Source organism: Pezoporus wallicus, unplaced genomic scaffold (genome assembly GCF_028554395.1).
Source record: "Pezoporus wallicus isolate ANWC-B61680 ecotype Strahan unplaced genomic scaffold, APGP_CSIRO_Pwel_v1 scaffold_2584, whole genome shotgun sequence".
Lineage (NCBI taxonomy): Eukaryota > Metazoa > Chordata > Aves > Psittaciformes > Psittacidae > Pezoporus > Pezoporus wallicus.
Window position 1 is genome coordinate 9,031,272 of NW_026642851.1, and position 24,540 is coordinate 9,055,811.

At 39.8% G+C, this 24,540-nt stretch overlaps 1 protein-coding gene across 2 annotated transcripts in view; it reads left to right on the top strand.

The window, feature by feature from the left end:
• The window catches only part of KIAA1217 (KIAA1217 ortholog), a 374,037-nt gene that overhangs the window by 24,933 nt on the left and 324,564 nt on the right, over positions 1-24,540 (top strand). For both annotated transcript variants that reach the window (XM_057432470.1, XM_057432469.1), the window contains exon 2: positions 2,950-3,064. In XM_057432470.1, coding sequence (XP_057288453.1) covers positions 3,001-3,064 — 64 coding nt within the window. In that variant the 5' untranslated portion in view covers positions 2,950-3,000. The remainder of the gene's footprint in view (positions 1-2,949; positions 3,065-24,540) is intronic.

Consider the following 24,540-nt stretch of genomic DNA (forward strand, 5'->3'; position numbering starts at 1 on the left):
CTGTTTTCAGAGGAATGACCTTTTGTTACTGCTTTTTTACAACCTGGAAATGCTAGCTTTTTTATTTTAAAAAACACAAGATGACTGCCTGGGTCAACAAGGTTGCTAATTACGGCTGCATTCTTCCACCCATCTATATGTTATTTGTCAGAGTGCTGCAGAATGCAGGGAATTTCTGTCTTTTTGTTTGTCTTTGCATTTTCAGTGAGCTTGGTGTGGCTTTTGCAGCAGGGCTGGTAAAAGTGGAATATTGGTTCCACTGACTGCTGGCTTTGAAGAAGCACATTTAAGCTTATTTAAAAAAACATATCTGTTCATAAGGCAGGCTGAAATCCTTTGGTGGTTCTTTGTATATTACTCCCCTTTTAAATTATATTTAGTTTTGGATAGTTCAGCTTACAGATGTAGCTGACAGTAGTTTTCCTTTACTGAAAGGTCTGCCTGTCATTGCTGGGGTAAGAGACAAAGGCGTAAGTTGTACTGCCCCACTGTCTGTGCCCTTATGGAAGGGTCCTTGTCACAGTGGGACTGTAGTTGGTGGCAAAATGTAGTCAGATGCTGTCATAGGGAAGGCATGACCTGGGACAATGTCAGAAGTGTCCCTTAAGCAGAAGGAGCTGTGGTGTCTGGATGCTCTAAGCATGAGGCAACTGCCATCTGCTTTCTGCTGAGGTACTCAGTGTGTCATGTCTTTAGTGCAGCTCTTGGTGGTGTTTTGGGAGTTCAGGATGGCAGTAACTACTTGTGCATCTGAAAAATAAGTGTTGGCAGAGGCAAGTTTGGAAAAGATGCCAACTACCAAATCTGCTTGCCCAAAGGGTGCACTTTCTAAGGGAGAGGTGTGAAGTACATTGCTGTGGTGCAGGCTGGGCTGTGCTACCAGCTGGACCCTGCAAGCATCCTCCCCTGGCTCCAGAGAGCTGTGCTTGCTGGTGGAGCTGCACAGCTTAGCAGGACCAGCCAGTAAGTAGGCAGGGGGAGAAGGGAGCAATGAGTTAAGTGCTGAAACAGGTTCATGTGAGAAAACAACAAACCCACAGAAGGTGTATTTTTTTTTTTTTTTTTGTTTGTTTGTTTTTAAGTTTAGGAACTCTGAAACATCTCACTTGATGAGAATATTGACATTCCTCAGAAACAGAGATGTACAATCATGGGAAACTACATCTCAGCATCCAATTTTTTATATAAAAGAACTGTTTGGGAAAAATATCACAGAGCTGAGAATCCATTAGAGCATTGCTTGTGCTATAGTTGAAATACCTTCAAAGAGAAGCTAACAATTAAAATAAGTTCAGAAGCAGAAGAGCCTTGCAGGCATTAGGGAAGGGGTGGGTAGAGGCTTATGTGCTAACAAAATATCCCCAGCTAGAATATTATTTTACATCCCCTGTTCTCTAGTTATCTCCCTTGGTAATTTACAAATGGAAAATAAAATTTACAATTATAGCTGATTAGATATTATGAGTTCTCAACAAAACATGTTTGTGTTCTGTATGCAATTATTAGAGAGTTGCTGGGCACAACTTGGTAGTTGAATTTGAGTTATCTTTTGTGTTCAAGCAATTTAGCCACTTCCGGTTTTGTATGAAGAATCAACTGTGTTCTCCTGAAACTACAGCAATCTTTGGATAAAGGATATTTTATATGATTTTTTTTTTTTTAACCAGTAATTATGTTCCAACTTTATGGTGAAAATTAAGCTGATTTAATCAAGTATATCCTGTACAAAGTATTTTGATTATGCCAGTTGCGGTTTTGTAGACTGCAGTCAGATTTAAATAGGCGGTGTTGCCATTCTCAATTCAGAAAACATAAACCCAGCAAACCTCTCTGGCTCCTCTTCCTTCTCCTGGCTCACTTACCTATACATGTTCAAGTACATCAACCCTTTTAATCCTAAATGTGAATCTGTTGTTCTTATTAATGGATTCTGTGGGTTAATTCTGAAAAATGCCTCTTGTGCATCTGCATGTGGATGTTGGAGGCAATATCAAAGCATCTTTCCAGTGCCATGCTCTTTTGCTGGGAAACTGGAGCAAGGAGAGGCAGAGGCTCTTGGATTCTGCCATCTGCTTTTTGGGTAGCTTGAGACTCACTGACGCAGCCAAAAGTTTTCAGTTGTGACCAGTGGTTCCTTGCTGTTCAGCAGTGCTCTTAACACTACTTTTTGTTTTGGAGTTTTGAGGGGGCATAGGCTGTGATTATCAACCTGCAAGACTTTGGCAATATGGACTGTTGGCCTTAGGTTTGGGAAATGTCACTTAAACTACTGTCAGGTGCAAGTTAAAGGGCAAATTGCTTAATTATATCTCAGCCTTCCAGTAGATTCACAGATTGTTTGGTGTAATTTTGATAATGCTCATTATTTCAATGACCTTGAACCCACATCTCATTAATAGCGTAGTTAATCTTCAAACTCACACTGTTATTCTTGAATGACTGGAAATAATGTTATTGTTCTTTTAGCTTTTTTGCTTCTAGAGATAATGTTTTATTTGTAATGTCTAAAAGTAGCTTACAAATGGATGAAGCTTGCAAATAGGTATTGGTGAAATAAAGCTGAAAGTATTCCAAAGGCTGGGAGCTCACATTTTTTTTCAGGAATATGGCAACTCTCCCATGTGATGAAACACTGAAGGGCAGCTGATATTTTAAAAGCCAGATCATCAGGTTGCTGACAGCTGCTGCAGGGCATCACTACTGGGCTAAAAATGTTTGGGTTTGAGATCAATGCAATATTTTCTGGTGTGTATAGCTGTTAAATTGCTCATACTTCCACTTTTAATTGCATTCTAACAAACAGTGTTTTGGTTAGTCAACCTTGATGATGTGTTGCTTGCAGGGTTTTCAGCTGTGGCAATGCCGCAGATGTCTGTGGGAGGCTGTCAGTGCCGCTTTTGAAAGGGGCTTTGGCACATTCACTCTTGACTCGCATCTCTCCTGTTTTAGGTTTCCTGAAGCCGCAGCTTGCCGGCAGCCGCCGTGCTGTGATGCCCCGGCATGCCCCATGGCAGAGGTACCCGGCCGCCCCGCTGGAGCGTGGCGCTCCCCTGTAGGGAGCTGGGTAAGTGAAACCTTGTCCTCAGTGTGTAAAACACTGCCTGCCCACATTGCTCCTGTGTTCAGACACAGTGGTAGCTGTGAAAAACCCGGTGACATGGGATACTGTCATCAGCCCTTTCTTGCATGCCTTTTCATGCTCTCCTGGCTTTGTGTACGTTGGAAGAAGGTCTGCTGGGTGGTGATGGGTGCATGGGTATTTTCTTTCTGGGGTGCTTGGAAGACAGTTTCCTCAGGAGAGGTGGTTATGTGTTGGATGGATGGGGAGGATAGAGAGGCTGAGTTAGTAGTTCTTAGAGATGCTCACTAAGATATGTCTCTTCATTGTCCCTTTTTTTATACAAAAGGTAAGCATTGGTGTGGGTAAGGTAGGTTATAGAAGGTGCATCTGAAACATTTTCTTGCTCCCCTCTTTTAAAGATAAGTTTCTGGGAAGATACTGTTTTTTTTTTTTCTGCCATAAACAGTGTTGATTTCCTTCACACACTATAAGCTCCATAACATCTTCCTTATGTTGCTAAAATTTGTTAGGTGATGTTACCTGTTACGAAATAATTGCTATCTATGTGGTATACCAGTTGAATTAATCCAACTGGGCTGGATGTCCAAGAGAGAGGACAGCTGAAGTACTGGTTGGTATCTGATAATTTGCTCTAACTGTATGTGCAGCCAGAGAGATGTATCTGAAATAAAGTAATACTGTCTCTTGGTTTTGTACAATGAAGAGCAGTCTAGCTGAATCCTCTTGGACAGTCTGGGGACTGAATGCACGAGGCAGAGCTGAGAATAAATTATCCTGTTTTATGTAGATAATGCAGACTGATGCTGGGGCAGTTCCTCAGACCTTTGATTTAACAAACTTGTATATTACTGATGGACTGATGCCCTTTGAATTTAATTCAGACTCTGACAAGAATGCATTTTGATTCTCTGAATTCCCTAAGGCCAAATACTGCATTTTTAGTCTACTGCTGTAGTTGTTTTAGTAAGTGCCAGCTCATTTATGCAGTGACTGACATCCATTGTCAGTGTCTGAATTACTGGGGGAAGATGCTGCCGATTTTGAAAATCGGTCAGAACCTCAGGAAATCATCTTTCAAAGTCATGCTGTTAATCAGTTATGTCTCACCTTGTCCCATTGTCGTGTTCAAAAGATGATTGAGAGGGAGAGGCTTTTCTGTCTAGAGACCCATTAATTTGGAGGACAGTCTGTTGAGTCTGCTGTCCTGCCTTCCCCTGGAATGGAGACTTCATAGGTGATAGGTCTGTGTGCATGACCAGAGCTAATACGGATCACTTTGGTAGATATTGATAGCACTGACCATGGCCTGTTGTTCTGCTGCCTGAGGAGTGGTGCGTTGGGGCAGCTGCTTTGGGAAGACTTGCCGCAGTGATGGGTGATTGCTGTTGCTGTGAAGCAATGTGAATTGTTGTCACCCATGTTGATGTGAGGCTGCTTGTGAAATCAGTGTCAGCAGAGCACCACCAACGTGCTTGTAACAGTCACTTTAACTTCTGGTCATGTTCTGTTCAGGGAACAAACATGAGGACCGTGGTTGCTCTCTATCCTTGGAGGGATTGAGCTCTAACTTGCCTCTTGGGTAGATGGTGGCAGCAACCCTTGCTCTTCTTGAAATCTGATTAGTGGAGTTACCTTGTCACCAGGTTTCATGAGACTGAACCACCACTGTTAGCTCAAATGTTTGAAGTTGTTTCTATTCGTGCTTTGCATTCATTATTGGTTGCCTTCAGGTAGACTGAGTTTCAATTCTGAGGGCCAGCCTCTGAGCCTCTGCAAGGCACCTTGGCACCTTCTGTGACTCTGAAGTACTACTTTTTTTAAGTAGGCTTAGTACTTGCAAGTGATGTCCCCTTTGGGATCATGACATTAACTCAAGCTGGGAGACAGGAAAACTTCGAAGTGGGGTTGGGAAGGTGGTGTCTCAATCTTCCTCTGTAAATCTGCTTAGTGCCACTCCAACCTTTAGTATCTGCTTTAAGTACATATTTTTCAGATTATTTTTTTTTTTAACTCTTTCCACAGTTGATAATTTGTTTAATTTGGAATAGGTTGTGTTAGAAATATAGGTTAGAAATATACTTTATAGTTGTTTTTAATGGTGCTTTTATGTATGAACACTTTCCAACAGTGGATTTTTTTTGAGGGTTGGTTGATTCACATACAGTAACGCATTCACTGCAGGTTGATTCTTGTTATGCAAATAACTCTTTTTAACAATTTGGTTATACCAAATGAAATAGGTCTATTTTAGGCAACCTATCTCAAAATGGAAACAGTTATGTGGTGGGACTGGGCTGTAGCACAGGGCTGTTCTAGAGCCTTGACCAAACCTGTGTGGATTCCCAGTGCTGAGCTGGAGTTTTGCTCCAGCCCAGTACAGTGATTTCTAGGAGCTGAAAAGAAGCCACTGTGGTAGCTGGGTATTGGGGTGAAGGCTGTTGAGCAGCTCAACCTTCATCAGCCTGTCACTATGGTACACTCCATTGCTCCCAGACTTACACTTGGAGAATCATCTAAAAAGGAGGAGGTTAAAGAGAATCTTGTGATTATTTATTGTTATTTATTGCTCTTACCTGAGCCTTGGACAACATGGTGTAGTGTGAGGCACCGCTGCCCATGGCAGGGGTATTGGAACTAGATGATGTTAGGGTCCTTTCCAACCCAAACCATTCTGTGATTCTATGGATATTCACTACATGTATTTGGCTAGTTGCATTAAATGCTCATCACTTACTGCATTTGCACATTCAGAAGGCACTTTTGTTTTCCCTGCTCTTTTTCCTGGGGGCGGTGAGGAGTTGTGTGTGCACGTATTCCTGGGTCACATGGTATTTTCACTTCAGGTTTTCTTTCCGAGTCCTTATCTCTGTATATGTATTCATATTGGGTGTTTGTATTGCAAGTGCCCAACTTGGAAATTGGCTTTCATTGACATTATGCATAATGCACTTGCACCCTGCTTTTCCTATGCCTGTGTGCATAAGCAAAACAGTTGTACCTGATATAGGATTTTCGCTTTCAGTTATTTGAATTGAATCAGAATTCTTTTACATTACAGATTTTTGCCTTTGCCGGTATGCTGCTCTTAGGACTGTTTTATCTCCTTGATACTTTGTGTGAGTTTAGGGGAAGGGGGGTGGTTTCTGCATTTCTTCTCTGCTTTCACCTTTCTTTGATTAACATTCAAGGGGGAATATACTAGTCATATGGCATTTCTCTATCAGCCCTTTCCTCTTTTTATTAATTTCCTTCCTTCCTTTTTGGGGTGACTGTAAATTTTGCCCATCCTGAGATAGGATACTTGTATTGCAGATATTCTCATGAAGTGACTGCATTGTATGGAAGGAAATTCATCCTCGGCAAGTGCTCAATTTGTAAATCTTTTAAGCTCTACCCTACTGGGGAAAAAAAAAAAAAAAAAAAGCATATATATGGGCTAACATATTTACTTGGTCAGTTTGTGTGGATTCCTTCTCAGACCTGGCAAGTCAAGAGACTTGACACTGAGAGCATTTCCCTATCTCTGCAGCCATTTTTATTTTTGTATGTATATCTATTTTAATAAAATCTGCAAAATGATTCTTCTGAAGACTGCAAAGTCTTAAAAGAAACAGATGGTCTCTGAAAAATAAGTACAGCAAGATCCTTCTTACTTTGTTTTGTGCTCCAAGATGTAGCTGTTAAGATCTCCTGGATCCTGATAGGTTGGACATAGCTGTGATAAAAAGGGCCAATGTTCCTCCTTATCTTTTCCATGCTGGAGCAGATTCATGTAGCACTGTAGACTTGGTTCTGTAACCCTCAGCACTGCTCTAGTACCTTTTTGGTAAGAACACAAGGATATCTATTTTAATTGGAGATTTAAATTTATCAGCTCTCTGAGACGATAGGTCCACCCACTCCTCCCAAGGTGGTGGAAGTGCTTTGTCTTCCTATGAAATCCCAATAAAGAGACTATCTACCATCATGTTATGTGAGAGGCTGGGCTCAGCACTTGCTGTGAGCATGACTTGGGCAACATTAACACAATAAATGAATCTTTTTATTCTCCCTCAAAGCTGCCTCGAAGTTTTTAAGCACACCAGCTTATCTCTGGGTTTTATTTGGTTGTTTTTTTCTGCTCCTAAGCTTTTCACCTACCTCTGGACCTGAGTTACTCCTACAGCTTTCTAGATTTCAGGAGGGCCTGGGGACCTGCCATGAAGCTGCTGATGGGTTCCTCTTTGCTGGCCACAGGTTGGTAATGGTCAGTAGCATCACTTAACCGCTGCTGATGGTTGGGAGTCTCAGTTTTTGCCATGAACTGGGCCATTGCTGAGGCACCTGCTGAAGCATCTATTTGGCCTTTTAATTTTGCAGGAGGAGATATTATTTATTGACTTTTTTCTTTATAATGGCTGGTGGGGTGCAAGTAGTGGAATGGAAGCCTATCAGTGCCACTTAGGTACAGGAAAGCATGTGGTGGAGCAAAGTAATGCGCAGGCAGACACTGTGTTGTAAAATGCAGCAAGTTAACACCCACAGAGGTTACTGACTGATTTCTTCTAAAATTAACTTTCGGAATATCCCAGTGTTCAAAAGAGAAAAAAAGCTTCAGTGTTGGAATTTTGGATATGAGCCTTATAGCATGGGAAAAGTGTTACAGCAGTGAAGTTTGTCAGTGCTGTTCAAATACTTTTCTCTATACCACTTTTATTCCTGTCTTAATTCTAAATAAATTGCTCCTGTGATATAGAATCATGGCTACTTTGGATGTGACTTGAGGAGAAATGTCTTCAATAGAGAGCTTCCTTCTGGGCTACTCTTTTTCTGTTAAATTAATGAAGGTTTAAAAAGAATGTATGAAATATGGTCATAGCTCCAGAGTACAATGAAGTTCATGTGAATGTGGAACAACCAGCATGGCTGTGATAGAAAATACTTGTGTAAATAAAATGTATTTTCTTGGGTTTAGGATGTTCTGGGTTTTGGGTGGTCTTATTGAAAAAACAACCAAAACCTCAACCCTAAACAGGCAGCATCTAGATTGTACTGATTTTGAGGAATAGGTTCTTATATTTATTCTCAGAGGAGATCATGGTTAGTAGGGACTTTGTCTTGAAAATTATTTTTAACATGATGAAAAATGCCTTGGCTTCTGCCACTTTTCCCTGCCTATAATATCTGTGATCTTTGATTGCTTTTATTAGTAAATGAGAAGGGAAAATGGGAATAACATCAGGAAGTAGATGAAGGCATGCTAAAGTGTACTATGGGAACAGTAAACTAAAGCATCTGCTTTTGGTTGTTTTTTGGAAATCAAGAAGCAACTGGAACAAAAAAAAACTGTTAGATTTTGGGGTTTTGCTTGGATCAAACTTCTGTATCTGCTGTCAGGCTTCCCCTTACTCCATGGAGTTTCTCCTTTCCTCTGTCTTTTTTTTTTCTCCTTTTCTTGAAACAGTCGTTTCATTGAAACCAAGACTGAAGCCTACAAAGGCTCCATAGTGAACAAACAATAAAGGACAGAGATTCCAAATGTTGTTAATCCGGTCTCGATTTTTCTGTAGCGTCTGTGCCTGGTTTGAGATATGGACGTGACTCTTCTTGGCAGCGTATGTTTGTGAGGCTGGCATGCCAGCTGCGGGGCATGGGAGGCGCGTGATGAGGCCGGTGCCTGCAGCTGAACAGGCAGCTCTTATTTGCTGTTAAGAATTTTATATAAACATGAAATGTAGTTCACTGAAATATGTGCACAGATGGAATGAGTCTGCGGCATAACCTAGGGATGTAAACTAGAGGACTGTTTAGCATTTTGCTCAATTATTTGTTTTTTGCCTCTTCTTCCTTTTATCCCCCTTTCACACACAGCTTAGGTCTCCTGTTATAGTGGATGGGGCAGCGTGGGGCTCTTCAAATGCCTGAAGCTTTCCGTAACTCATGTGTGGATCCCATTTTGGGGCTCTGTGCATGCCTGGCAGGGGAGCTGTGGTGGGGCAGGGCTTGGTGGTTAATCACAGTCCCTGACAAGTAAGTAAAGTGCTGAGGCTGAGAGCAATGTAATGGTGTTGGTTTGGAGCCAGGGTGCAAACCTGGTACAGCCATGGTCAGGGATGAGGCTTCCAAATCCCACTATTCTCAGTGCCACACTTCCCAATGCTTCCCTCCTCCTGAAGTATGTAGCAGAGTGCTCATGGCTAGTGGATGTATAATTTATGGCTTGCTGATCAAGGCTTGCCAACTTGGCAGCATGGTATTAGTGGTGACCCCTTTACTATATTTTAGTGGTATCATGGAGGCTTGTTTGCTATTCCAAGCTTTTCACTTCGAAAAGGGTATTAAATATGAAATAAAAATGGAGAGGCTTTTAAAATATAAAATAATTAAAGCAAAAACCAATAAATCTGTCTACCAACCTTTAAAGTTTTTAGTCCTTAAATATTAAGAAGTCTTGAGGGTTTTTTTTGTGAGCTGTTTAAAGGTAAGCATAGCTCTTCTGCAAACACCAGTCTTAGAGAACTAAGACTCTTTTGAGCCAGATGTTATTGTGAGACTCTGGGTGGGGGGAAGTATATGATGCTTATAACTCTGTAGATAGTCCATTAAAGTACTCCCTCTGCTTCCACATCCCTTTATTCTGGGACATGAAAGAGAAACCTGAGCCAATACAGGATTACAGAAGTAGGTTACAAACCTGGAGCTGGACTATTTGTAGTTAAAGCATCAGAAATGTATTTTATACCTTATTTTGGTTTTAAAATTTTATGCATTTGGAAAACTCTCCCCCATAAGACTTCTTTCTTTCAAGTAATTAAAGCAAGACGGACGGTAAGCAGCATAGACAATGAATTGTAAAAATTCATTGCTGGTTACAACAAGAATTTGAACCTCGTCCATCTTTCATTAAAAAAACAAAAGTCTTTCAAAAAGCAGATGGTCTTGTAACTAAAACAAATCTGGATTCTGGCAGACAGGGTGAGAAATGTGCGCTGTGAGAACAGGGAAACACTGCACTGGGAACCGTTCGTCTTGGTGGAGTGCTCTAGCGTGAATACGTCTGCTAATGCTGTTGTGCAAAATATTGGTCATCAGAGGTCAAATCAGTAGCTTAAATTCTATCTGCAGACTCACAAGAAATTAGTATCATTTCTGAAGCAAGGCTTTTATGTGCTTTTTCTACAAGGTGTCATGTCCTAATAAGTATTTATGAGCATCTTAGGTGCAGCTTGTGAGTGTTAACAGCAAGGGGTTCTATATAGAAAGGATTGAATACTAAAGTGGAAATCATCTCATTCAAAATAAAACTGTATTTACAGTACTATGTTTATGCACAAGTGTTTTCTGTTATGCATGCAGTCTAGCAAGACTCTTAAATTAACAACCCTATTAATAAATGATGCCGGCTCTCCATTGTTTAATGGTACCTCAGGTGATATCAAAAAGCCCACAACCAAACTTGCTATAAGCTTATTTCTGTCTATTACTCTTCTGTGTGTTTTACCTAGGTGAATTTGTAACTGTCTGACTTTATTCAGGACTCATTCTCTCAGAATCCCAGAGTCATTGAATCAGCTTCATGGAATTAATTAGCTGCAGTGGATATGTAAAACTCGGTGCTGCTTACATGCTTGGTACAGATACAGTAATCTATGGCTGATAACTGAAATTCTTAGGGGTTGTGGTACCTCATGCATGCAGCTTGGACCTGAGTAGCCCAGCACACTATTTAAAACATTTTTATAATGTTTGTTCACTCAAAATCACATTGAGCCTTCTTTCAGACAGCAGAAATTCTCTCTGGGGTTATTCGAGCAAATTCATCTACAGCTAGCACCTTTTTCAATGGTATGTAGTAAGAAACTCAAATACAGCTGAAAAATATTGTATCTAGCTCAGACCATCCCAGTGTATAGCTGCAAAATCATGAAGTACTTCAGGTCCTGTCTTAGGTCCATCCCATGTTTAAAAACAGATTAGAAATCTGAAGAACTATTTTGATAACTAAACAATTGCTACCTCCTTATGATCCAAAAAGCAGGAAGATGATCGTGGACAGGAAGGTCATTAGCATCACATAGAGTCTTAGAGCTGGGAGCCTCCTTTCTGCTGTGCAGTGCTGGTTTGTACTGCCATCTGAGGCAGAAAGCAGGGGCATGCTATGTGCAGTGTCTTGGGATGAGTTTTATGCCCAAAGAGGCAGCACTTGCTATGCAAATACACGAAAAACAAAAATCTTTTGCCTGATTGGTGAATATGTAGTTTGGTTTAAGTGAGCCATGCTACTTCACCACCACCATTGTGTTAGTACTTTTTTTAGTGTCTCCCACATGGATGCAAAATGAAGAAAAAGAATTTTATAGTCACAGCAAACAGCTTTAAAACTGCCCACTCTAGTAACTCTCTCTTCTGTCTCTTTAGTCAAACGATCTAGACCAGAAGAAGATGTGAAAAACCTTGAAATAGCACTGCGTGCGTAGGGAAGCTTCTCCCAGAGCCCATCAGTCTTTTTCATTATATCCAGGAACCTGAGAACAATAAGAACCCTTGCAGTCTTCATCTCATGCATATCCAACATTGTATCTTACGTGAATCTTAAAGTATGAGAGCTTTTAGTCTCACTAAAATATATGAATAAAAGATGTGAATATTGGTGTGGGCTGTTTTTCTGAAGTATTGGTGATACTGTTCCACAGCTATTGTATTTATGTGCTTTAAAAATAATTCCTTTTACTGCATGTCATTACATTTCACTGGCCTGAAGACAGAAAATGTCCTCAGCTTGATTTGTAAAATATTAGAAGGAAGAGATCCAATTTCAATTCCATTCTCTGTCCTGGTCACAGAAGAGCTTGAACTGTGGTTTCTCACCTTGGGAAAGTTTGTGTAGAGCTGGGCTAGAGGGTCTCACTTGATGGTGCATCCTTTAGCATCAGTAACTGCTCTGTTCCAGGAGCTGGGCTGTGATCAGTGGGGCAGTACCTGGAACAAGAGGCCTCCCTGTCCCATCCCTTGTACTAGTGGGGTACATATGTGCTAATGCAGTGCCCTGAGGAAAGGGGAGTCTGTATCCTGGACACTCGGAACCCTGTAGCACACTCCGCAAGGACAGGTGCTATGTGCTCAGGATCCCTCAGTGATGGGAAGGAATTGTGTGCATGTGAATATTCACACTGCACAGCTCTTATGTTTGGCAGCTAAAAGAACAAGTCAGTACCTACTTTTCCTCTTGCTCCTGTAAGCTATGGGCTTGCACACAAGTGAAATGTCATGGTGTGTGCAGTGGTCTGGAGCTCAGCCCCCTGCCCTGGCTGGAGTGGTGCCCAGCTGCTCCGTCTCCTCTGTGTCAGGACCTGGGTGCACAGACCTGAGTTTCCATGTCTTCATCTTCCAACTGAACCGTGTGCCAATGCCTGCTGTGGTCTGTCCCACAGCAACATACCTTTTTTCTGTATCAAAGGGAACACCCTAGCTGTGGTTAAACTTAATGTATTCTTTTTATTTTGATGAAATGCCATCTTGCAGGGTTCCTGAGTTTGTGTGTGTTGCTTTCTGTGTGACATAGCTACCAAATAAAATCAATAAAAATTGAAGAGCTGTGGGTGCAACGTTGAGGCACAGTGTGGCATGAGTTTATGTGTGTATATGTTAGCATATATTCAGTTTTCCTTATTATCTGTTTCATTGTTTCAATATTACATTTGTTTAAATATTTAGTCTTATTTAAAATTAATCTTGCTCCTCTTTGGGATGGTTGTACATGTTGAGCTGCTGTGCTGTTTCTCATAACATTTCTTTGGTTCTACATAGTAAGCGGAAGAGTCACAGCTGTCCAGGTTAGTCATCACTGCTGTAGTGCTGTCCATGGTCAGTTGTGTAACAAATGCATGTTGGGTTTTGTTGAGGACACAACAATTGGAATGGCTTGGCTTCCACCAGGATAGAATAGCTTCCTCCATCTCCTTTGGCTTCACTGCTAACAAATCAAAGCGATTTGGCTGTGGGAGGACTGTAGGGTATAAAGGCAGCTGAGCCTCACAGTGCTGCTGCAGAATGCAGAGACCAACCCCAGGCAGCAGCTGTAATGCTGGCATAGCCCCACTTGCCAGACATGGACCCTCATCCTTTAGTCACCTCCTTGGCATGCTGTTGACAGTGTTTATGCTGAGTAGTGAAGCTACTGAATTCAGAGTGTGGGTGCTGCGATTTGAAAATGTACCTCTAGTACATTTTCTGCCAATCCAGTCTGCTGGTGTAAACACTGCTGTAAGAAGTTATTTTATTTCCATACAGCTCCAGGAATGCCTTTAGATCATGTTTCGATGTTGTTGTTTTTTTGTGTTTTGTTTTTTTTTTCCTTTTTTGTGGTCAGCAAAAATGTGCTGGTTTTGTCAAAACTAATTTATTCAGATCTGCTAATGGATTCAAGAAGAAAATGAATTTCACAATTCTGTGCATCTCTTTGGGTCTTGTTGCTCAGACAGATTTATCAAAGAGTTTGAACCCAGCTCCCCATCTGTAGTCATTCACACCTCTCAAGGGTGCCTTTGTCAGGCTGTTGAGGCAGTAATTTCTTGAACATATTAGTGGAAAAATAGTGTTTGAAGGGAAGATCGGGTTTAGTCTTGACATAGGAGTCGTGAAGCAAGGAAAAGGGTAGAAATTCACAGGCGTTTTTCTGTCATAAATTTCTGTGAAGTTCTTGAAGGAAAAGGAATTCTAGGTCATGTTTGGAGGGTGGGTGTTTTCTTTTTTAAAAGGAGCAAATTGAAATATTTTAAAAAATCAGTAAAAAGGCATTTGAGGACCACAGCCACTGAAGGACCACATCTTCCATTTTAATTTCTCCATAACACACATTATATTTAAAGATCTTTCTGTGTTAAGGGGTCTTTGTATCCAAGAGCAATTTTTAGCTACTAAGTAAATAATATCCTGAATATTTTTCAGAATGGTGGTACTTAGAAATTTTACATCTCTAATGTGTTTCATAACGATACCCATGTGGTAAGTATTCAGTGTAAGTTAAATTATGGATTGGGGAATCAAATCCTGCATTAGCAAGCCAAAATCTTCAAGTTCATTCTTGGCTAAGCCCCAGCCTTTCTTGCAAAAGGCAATTGAAATGGGGGGGAACAAAACCTGGTTGTTTTACAGCAATGGATTAAAATTATCCCATGCTGGTCTGGGAACTGTGTGGCCATGAGGGAAAGGGTGATAACTTCAGCCGACTTTAATGTGTCAGAAGTCATCCTGCACTCCCCTTTAATATTAGCTGTTGGAAAGCTGCGATTAAGTGTTCTCCCTCCTGATAACAGCTCACTGAAAAGTGGCTGACAGGTAGAAACAGCAGCCAAGCTGCTGCATGTTTTAGAAGGTGTTTGCTGATGCACCAGCATCCCTTGTCAGCACTGCTGATAAGCTCTAAGGCAAACCACCACCCAGAATTTCTTTGGCAGCCCAGCAAACAGCCAGATGAATTGTGCTATGCACAATGTGCTAATTGCCACAAATTGGCTGCACTCGGTTGAGAATGACAGGGTGACTGTGTATAGTGGGTTTTGTTGATTTTTTTTTTTTTATAATCTAGTTCTTGCATACTTAACTTGTACCATTTTTGGTGTGAGAACAGGCATTTAGACTTCTTTTGTACATTGGCAGCAAAAGGGAAATTTTGTTAATGTCAATTAGCTACAATATAAAATTCAAAGCAATTTTATTTATATTAATTGAAAAGTGCAGGAAAAAGTTCTGGATTACAAGATGAAAATCTTTTGTATTGCTGAAGTTGTTTTTTTTAAACATTATAGTAAATATTTAATTTTCCTTTCTCAGACCTTGCAAAATCAGAAGTACCTTCTATCCAAAAAGCATCTGGCCTCCAAAAGCTCCCTCAGATGGTTGGGATGTCTTCTGTTCTTTCTCAACAGGCAGTGTGTGTTGGGTTTTGTTTTTTGTTTTTTTTTTAATTTTCTACCCTTCTCTTTCCCCATCTGCATTAAAATATTTCTTTAACTGTTAGAGCTGTTCAAGCCCACAAGATGGGGGTATAAAGTATCAATATACAGAAATGGGGAGGGGAGTGAATGTGTGTGTGTGTCCTGTGTGAAGGTATGTAGGACAATGAAGCCCTCCTGTAGAAGGTGGGAGTTAAGGCACTGCTACACCACCTTGAATGGTGGATGGAGATGCTGGGGTTTCCCTGACATGGAGATTACCCATGTGGCATCTGCTGCTATGTGTTGGTCCCTGATGTGTGGCAGTAGCATTGGTGTGGTACCACCCAGCAGGTGCTACCAGGAGTGATGGTAGTTACCCATCAGACTTTGACCATACTCAGCCTTAGGCTGCAGGGCAGGCATGGCAGCTGCCTCTGAACCTCACATGTTTTCATGGTCAGGAGCTACAAGGCACATCTAATACTGCCCAGAGAGGCAGGAATGGAGAAAGGAGATGTAGTTGCTGCTCCTGTTACAGTATATGCACAGCCTCGCATGAAACAGGCTGCTTCTGTTTACCCCAGACTAAGGACACACAAGAAGTGCAGGTTTGTTCTAGCATCTGCCTGTCCTTTCCCAACCAATTTATGATGTTGATCCTAGCTGTTACCAAAGCTGTTACCTTTCTGCCTTCCTCCAGCTGCAATTTGGAAAGAAGAATGAGGGAGGTACATAGGCATGGGAGTTGTGAATATGGATGTGAGAAAGAATGTTTCATGGTATTATTCTTTGCTATTATACAGCAAATAATAAAGTGCTCTGCAGCCATAACACTACATGCTCACTATGCTGGGAGAACTGGCAAAGACTGAGAGAAGAAACAGTATTAAGAGAAAACAGTATGTGGCATGTTTGGTTTCTGTCCAAGAGCCCCAGTAAATGAGGAAAAGGAATAGACAGTGAAAGCAGATCCTGTATAGACTGTTAGTCAAATTGGGCTAAATTGCCTTGTCAACTGAAGGAAAGCAAATGGAGAAGGTAGGATGTCTGGGGGCATTTGAGCAGCACCTAAAGCAGCAAAAAAACATAGATGTTTAGAGACTGAGGGTTTATTTTATTTTTTTATCTTTTACTCTCCCAGGGATAATATCCTGGATTGCTTTTTTATCCAGCAGAAGTGATAGTCGCAGTAGTACTGTGTGAAGCGTGGGATAAAAGAGAGAACAGTCTGATGGAAAGAGCATGTTTATTCTGATTAAGAAAAATCAGTGAACTGATTGCCATTCAGCTTTTTGAAGCAGAGCTGCATGCACTACTTATTTACTTTGTAGTTTTTCTTTTTTCTTCTTTTTTTAATGACTTTTTTTGAGGAGTACATTAAATGCCAGGAAATAATAATTGTTTTATAATCCTTGAGTAAGCATGCTCTTTAGAGTTGTTTAACTTTTTAGATTTTATCTGGTTTAAATCACAATGAATCCTTAGGTGAGTCCATAAAAGTACTTTCATAGATATCCCTGATTTTCTTATTTAGTTATTTTCTTGCAATCACTGCAAAGCATGGTGCTGTGAGCTCAGTAGCTGTGGCTCTCCTTTCATGAGCAGTGAGTTGCTCTGCGGGCTGTGATCTGAGCCTCTGAGCATCCTCCTGTTCTCTGGTGGCTATGGAGAGAGCAGAACTGCTTGTGTTTCCACAAATGTTCTTATATCCCTCTCAGCTCTGCACTCCGTGCCTCATGAGTGAATCTTACTGTGTGGGTTGAGCTGCCCGAGATGGGATTTAATACAGCTGACATGCCATTGGCCAAATATATTTGGGCTGGGTTTCTATCTGGGATTTTTTTTGCCCGTTTCAGAATCTACAGTTCTCCTTGGCAGCAAAAGAGGTGTTCCAAGAGGCAGTCAAAGCTCGGAAGTTGCACAAGGAATGCTTTTTTTTGGGAAGATGTGGTATTTTTCACTGATGTGGTCATGCGATTTGAATTTCATAGGCAATTTGCTTTGGTCCTCCAAATTGGGTATGCTGGTGTCTCTGCCACGTGCCACTCTGGTCATAGCCTGTCAGTCCTCTATCACGTTACAGCATCAGTGTTGTCTGCAATACAGGCGTTTAACCTGTAGGACAAACATTTTCTGAAGCATCTTGAAGAGTCACTGGGCTTAAAGTGGAACTGAGGGAGAAATGAAATGCAGGTAATGGGACTAGGTGATTGAATAGTCCCTTCTGGCCTTAATGTCTGTGAAGCAGTTGATCTGTTTTGCTGAGGGCTTGACTTTGAGGACTAAATTACCGCTGAGCCCCACAGAAGGATATGGCATGCTTTGGAGGCATTTTGCAGGCTAACAGAAAGTTGGAATAATTACCAGTTGCACAAATTATTAGAGGCTTTCTATGATATTCAGAGAATGCTAAAATAGATGGAATAAAATGGACCTTGTCCTTCTGTAGCTGCTGAAAGATTGCCAGGAGGCTTCCTGAAACAAAACGTAATGCCCCCATCCATCTCTTCTGCAGTTTTAAGGTGTAGATTTATGTTGTCAGAACTGTACATTGCTTTTCATTTTTTATGAGATTATTTTCTGCTCTTACAATATATTAATATATTTTAAAAGATTTTGGAGAGTTCCAAACTGTTGTACTTTCATCAGATGCCAGGAGTTATTAATGATGACTTGCTGCTATTTTACTGTAAAACTAACAAATGCAGGAAGTAATAAATTTAATGTCTGAAATTTCACATTGCCTGGCTAAATTTCACATTAGCAATGAAGTGCACATTCATTGCAATGTCCTTCAAAGTGTGGTACAGACTAGCTTCCTTCAAAGCAAAGGCAATACGAAGTGAGACTGAGTTTAAGAGGAACCTTTCTGCCCTCCTTCTAATGTAATGGGTGATGATGTACGCTGTGTCCTGGGTGCCTGGTGAGAGCTCCAGACTCCTATCCTAATAGCTCCCATGTAAAACCAGCACTGCTTCACCAGTTGGAATGCAGGTACAAAAATTCAGGTTTAGGTTATGTCACCTACTGTCATAGAGTACTTAAGTTTGGTAATTAACTGTGGTTTAAGAGACTTTTTCTCTCAGTGATGTTCTAAACGCAATTTTGCAATGCCATTTCTATTTTTTGCTGATTTTCTTTCAAAAGTTTGTATTCATGCTTCATTAAAAAAAATGCTGCTCTCTATGCAGTGAAAGTTACATCTTAAACTATAAAAAAAAATTCTACTTCTGCATTTGAAAAAAAAAGAAAGACAGGAGAAAGTGCAGATCACTAGACAGAAGCACTGAACTTTCTAGGCTCTTTTTATCCTGATGTAAGTCTGCTGAAATAGAGGTGTCAGCCAAAACTAGTTCTTAGTGGAACTGAAGACTCGGATTCAGTCTTCAGGAGTTTTGGGTTTGGTTGGGTTTTTTTTTTGACCTTCCAATGTTCTGCATCTTGCATTGCTTGAATGAAGTCGATGGCAAATTTTGCAAGCCTCCTGTTTTCCTGGCTTTGTTCTTTTTTTTCTTTCTATTTTTCCTTTTCTTTCCAATCTCCTCTGCTGTTCCCAGATGCAACAGAAAGGATTTGTGCCTTCCTGCTTTTCTGTTGGTTAATGGAAACTTGAAAAGACAGCTGGCTTGTTGCATGGGACCCACAGAGGAAGAGGTGGTGGTGAAGTCCACTTACCACTACATGAATTGGTAACGGATTCTGTGGTCACAAAAAAGTGTGGTATCATCTTCGGGTGGATACTGGGAATGGCTGTGTGGGGCCATTCCCACAAATTGTGAAATGTTTTGTTTGATTTTTCCTAGCTGTTGAGATTTTATCTGATTGTCTTGTGTTGTTATCTACAAACCTATCTCCAAATCTCAAGACTGTGGGAGATGCAGCCTTAGTTCTTCAAATGCCAGTAATCCTTTGCCTTTGTTATTATTGCAGAAAAACATGAGGGTATGCACTGTGAAGGGTAAAATCTCCATGATCAAATAAAAACTCTTCTGAATTTTCTTCTCTAATAACCATGAGTCATCTTTTTCTTGGGTCATGCTGTTTTTCCAATGCATTTTTTCCAATGCTGTTTGAATTCAGTAAACAACATAAGCATACTGTTTTGTCTGCTTATTTTGTAACTTGGGAACCTGACTAATTTTCAGTGAAGAAAAAGCTTTCTATGATGAAACTGCATAACAGGAACTGTTTTTTCCCACTTGATGGGAAACAATTTTTGTTCCTTCTCATTGTAGTTGTGACTTCAGCAGAAGCTCTCTTAGAAAATAGTTGAGATATGCAGGAAAATATCTGGTTTGTATTAGATTCATAACTGCTTTTAAATTACCTATTTCAGGTACTATAAAATAAGGTAAATAGAAAGTAGAACATGTATCAAATGTATTATTATTGAAAGGATAAAATAATCTTCTGTGACATACTCAGTTTTGTAGTCTTGCACCCTACACATGCTAAATCTCAAAGTTAATATTTTGAGATCTGGTCATAGAATCATAGAATCATGATCATGTTCTCAAAATCTATCTGCAGTTTGAACTCTTAAGTATGTATTCTGAAATGATGTTTTCCCAAAGACAGTTTCACTTATAAGCATTCTAATATGATAAAAAAAGGCCTAGTGTGAGTTTGGAGAGAAGCAAGGTGAACTGATTTGCTGAATATTACTCTGGAAGTTACTGTAAATACGATGTAAAAGATGGGCAATTCTTGGGACTTTCAGTGATCCTGGTCAGCAGATTATTTTTTGAAAAAGAAGAAGCTACTACACTAAAACTTTTAATTAAAAAAAAGTGTACTTTTATGTGAAACTGTATCAGTCTTAGAATTGCTTCTTGTTACTCATCTTTTCTTAGGTACTGCAAAGCCCATGTATTAAGATAGCTGATGTCACAGCGTGAAGGACTGCTGTCAATGTGTTTTACCAAGTGAAATGGGAGAGAATTTATCAGTGTTGTCCCGTTCCTCCCTTTTTTAGATGCATTGGTGGGGGGCACATATAACATGCTCTGTCTTGACGGGGCGCAGACAACTTCTGGTTAGCCGAATTCCACACTGACATGCAGTGACAGGAGTTCACCACTAGATCTGTTGGTCTTCTTACTCGGAACTGATCTTGACCTGATTTCTCTGTGCAATCAATTCATATAAAACCAGATGCCAAAAATGAATATTAACTGTGAATTAAATTCTTATCAAAATGGATTTCACCAGTTTGTGGTGAAACAAACAGCCCATGTCTCTTGTTCCAAAAAATGTACCATCTGGCTGATAAAGCTGATTATCCAGAAGTGTTACTAAAAATGTCTGCATGAGCAGACAGAGGAGCAAATAATTGGTCTTAGCAAGAAAAAAAAAATTCCTGCTGTTATTTCTGAAAGTTATGCTGATTGATATGGTGATTTGTTGTCCCAGAATGCCTGAAGATGGGGAGTTGGGTGGGGGGAGGGAGGTTGTTTATGGGGTGGTATGCCTTCTTCTATAAGGTACGAGAAGGGCTGCGTTATGACCCTTGTGTGTGCTCTGTACTTTTAGTCCTCTTGCATTCCAGCAATACTAACTTTTATAACCATAAAACATAATTATCCTTAAGACATTCCTGATACCGCTGTGGGAGCAATTCTGAAGCAAAATGACTGTAATATAGCTAGATGAAGAACTTGGATGGTTTCTCTGAAAATTGCAGGGCAGGTCATGTTCAAAAAAGAATTAAATATCAAATGAGGGGGGAAAATACACTGGAGCAGAGCCCAGTTTCTAAAAGCAAATTGTTGAAGACTATAACCTGGTTTCCTCAATGAGTATTAATCCAAATTGTGTATAGCAGATACGGCGGTGAGTAATAGTAGTTAAGCTAAGGATCAGGAGTCCAATTTCCTTCACATCTTTCTAGGAAATGTAAGACCTAGAGTCGCGTAGCAACAGTCAAAGGTATAGCAATATTTGCACTTGAAAATGTTTAGTACTTTGGGAAGCATTAGATGGTTGATGAGCTAGGTAGTAAGGAAATGGTATTATTCTCTCATAGGACATTTGTTTAAATTCAGTCTTGGCTGTAGTGGCTAAAGACCATTAACATTTGAATAACTAGCTAGAGGTCTGCAAAATGAGTTACTGGTCTCAGCCCAGTTTTCAGAGCACCCATATTCACGTTTCAGAAACTATTCCTGTGATTGGCAGTGGTGTTGGTGTGTTCAAAAGGTAAAGCAATACAAGTAGCTGTGGAGGCAGCTACAGAGCTCCCTGCTTCAGAGTGCTTCTGGCTCATCGCAGAGGACTCCCTGCTCTAGTCTTACTGCCAAAAGAGGAGTTGCAGCTCTTCCTAGCTTATGACTTTTCTCTACAGCTGTGTGGCAAACTTGAAAGGACATTATTTAAATTTCATAGAATCCTGATATTTTCTTTGCATTTTGTGTTAACTGTAAGTGTTTTGAGTAAAAATGCTTTCTATTCCTTTTTTAATCTTCTGAGACGTTTCTAAATTACTTTAATTTTCTCAGACTCAAATGTGAGTTCCCCTTGAAAAGGTAAGAGTTCTCCAGAATTCTGCAATCTCTGTCTTTTCAGTTTTCACAATCAGGAGGTCTCTGTTGTTCTCACCTGGCACACCTGGAAATAGTTGGTCTTAAAACGAGGAGAGCCTCAGAAGAATCAGAGGAGTGAAGCTGCTGGAACCCCATGACAATGATTTAGAGTGCCTTAAATGTGATTTGGTAGTGCTGTTCTGACATTAGCTGTTTATTGCTCAAAATTTAGCAGGCTCTTGTCAGAACAGCTCATCAGATGCTCAGTATTGCCTTGAGTGCATGCTGTAGCTGGGCTAAGGGACCTCTGTGGTAAAGGAACTGTGAGCAAAAAGCATAAAATCTGGCAGCTAGCAGCATATGACAGTTGTAGGACTAGTTGCTAGACTTTTTGCAAATGTCTAGTTTTACCTTAACTTACTAGTGTTTAGTGTGCTTTAAAGGAAGTGTGTGTAGTAGATGATCTCTGGTGTAAATCAAATACAATTGAGAAGTGTGAAGGGTCTCCAGGATGTCCTTTACCACATACAGCTCGCTCTCAGTGCCAGTGCTGACTCTTCGTTTTCTTAACCGCCTGAAGTAAGGTTGATAATGAGGTCCGTAAGAACATTTATAACAAGAGAGAGGTCCAGACATAAGACCTACTGATTTTTAAATAATCACCTAAGGAAGTATTCTGTCATTGACTCCAGATCATTGCTTTAATATTGGAGACCTCGGGACATACCTGAATTAAATAAATGACAGATTTACAAGACATCTTAAGCTTTTTCCTTCTGTAAAAATGCATCTTTGAATCTTTGAGACTCTTGAAAATTGTAGCCATTTCTGGATAAAAAAAGATTTTACCAAGATCTTTTAAAAGATTTTTAAAAGACTTTTTTTAAAAATGACCTTTTCTTAAGAAGATTTTTTTTTTTGCTAAGTCTTTTATAAGATTTAACTGTTCTACTTCTGTTGCTTTTTCCTAAAGCTGAGAAATTATGCCTATGCCACTTGATGGTTAAAGTAGTAGCAGGAGGGAGTAAAATTGTTTGTTAGTGAGGTCACTGATATTAGCAAAGTAAACAAAAGAAAGAAAATCCACTGGACACTTGTTATGAGACTAATTCTTGTGTAATTTGGAGTCTTTGGTAGGAAACTAGTCACCGCTTCTGAGCTCATCTGTATTATCTGAACACTATGCCAGTATGTATAGAAGTTTGGAGATTTCTGCCTGCTCATATGCAAATATGAAGAGTAACAATCCTTACTAAAGTCTGGGAACATAGCAGCAGATCCAAAATAGTTTACAGACTGTACCACCTTGAATACAGTCTCATGAATTTTCTTTATTTTCTCTAGGTACTGCACAAACAATGTGTTTGCACATATTTAACAATTATTTTTAAAATTGGTGGATTTAGAATTAACAGCTATCTGAAATGCTCATTTTTCTATCAATAAATTGCTGTTATTTTCAAAGACAGCTCCTTTTCCTTTTTAACCTTGTTAGAGTCCAACAACACTTAAAAATCCTCTTTCCCCTGAATATTTGATTTTTTTCTCACATCTTTAAAATCATGCAGGCACAGATTAAATGGCTCTTTCTGCCAGTGCCTGAGAGAGAACATGGGTCTGGGAGGGATGGATTGTGAGTGGAAGCAGGTGGTGTCTATAGTTTTCCTTTTTCCACAAGGAATTCTGCAATAGCCTGTTCTAAAATACATAAATGATTGTGAACTTACTCATATTTAATGGTACCTGGAACCTAAACAATTTACCATGCATTCTTAAGTACCTTATTTTTTTCCCAGGGCTTCTAATGTGTTTGGCTTTGTTTTTTTTTTTTCTTCTGACTGTAAAACTTTTAATGGTGCATAGTTTTAAATATGCTTTTGTCTATTAAATGTGAGAAAAGGCAGTTTTCAGCAGTGATTTTTTTTGTTTAAGAGGGAAGTGATGCCCAAAAAAATTCTATAAAATGTTGGAAATTATCTCCCATACAAAGCATGTGTGCTTTTTCTTGAAGGGGGAAATTTGAGTTTAATCCAAGAGATTTTGGAATTTCTATTACCTTAGTGACACTTGTACCTATGACAAAATGGTTAATTGTGATCTGCTTTTAAATCTTGGGATCTGTTTCAGTTTTCTTTTTATTTCAGGACTACATGAGTATATCTTGTTATGTGTCTATGGTTTTGTTCAAAATGTATTAGGCTCTGCAGCTTCTTTGGCTTTAGTGGGAATTCTGCATGGCCCACACTATCTGGAAATCTAGTCATGTTCAGATAGATTCCTAAATACAGTTTTAAGTACTTATTTTAGGCAACTTTGGGCCTGACTTCTAAGTAAACTAGATCAAAAAATAAAATGCATATTCCCTATGCAAGTACAGTATCTTTTATGTAAAGCAGGTAAGGTGGTGCACAAATTACTTTTTTAACCTTGGCTGAAGAAATTTGCTAGTGCTTCTTGACCTTTACAATAAAAAGTTAGGAATGTATGCAAAAACTTGCAGAGATTCATAAAACACTTTGGGTTTTGGCTGCTACTGTACTTCAGTTGTGTTTGCATAAAGTGCCTTAACTTTGAATTAATTTTTGAATGAAGTTATTTTAAGGTAACATTTTTAGGTTTTATTCATTTTTGCCTCTTTCAATCAGTTTTGTAGCAGCTAGAGTTCTTGTTTGTCCAGTGTATACCAGGGCTGATCTCATGCCTATATGTATGTATATATGTTTATAAACTTTTTATACATAGCTCAACTTTACTTACCTAAAAGTTAGCTTAAATTCCGTTACTTGGAAGGAGAATCAGTTATGCATCAATGTATCTGTAGGTGGCTTTCCCATATGGTATTAGTACTTAAATATGTAAACCTAGGTTTCTGAGTTTACAGAGTAAAAGGAAGATAATTTCACTGGAATGAGCTACTGCTAAAAACCAAACAAACCAAGCTTCTCTCCTCTTCTTAGTGCATTAAGCCTATTTGTGAGCTTAAGCATAGAAATAATGTTTTCCTTTTTTATTTGATACATTC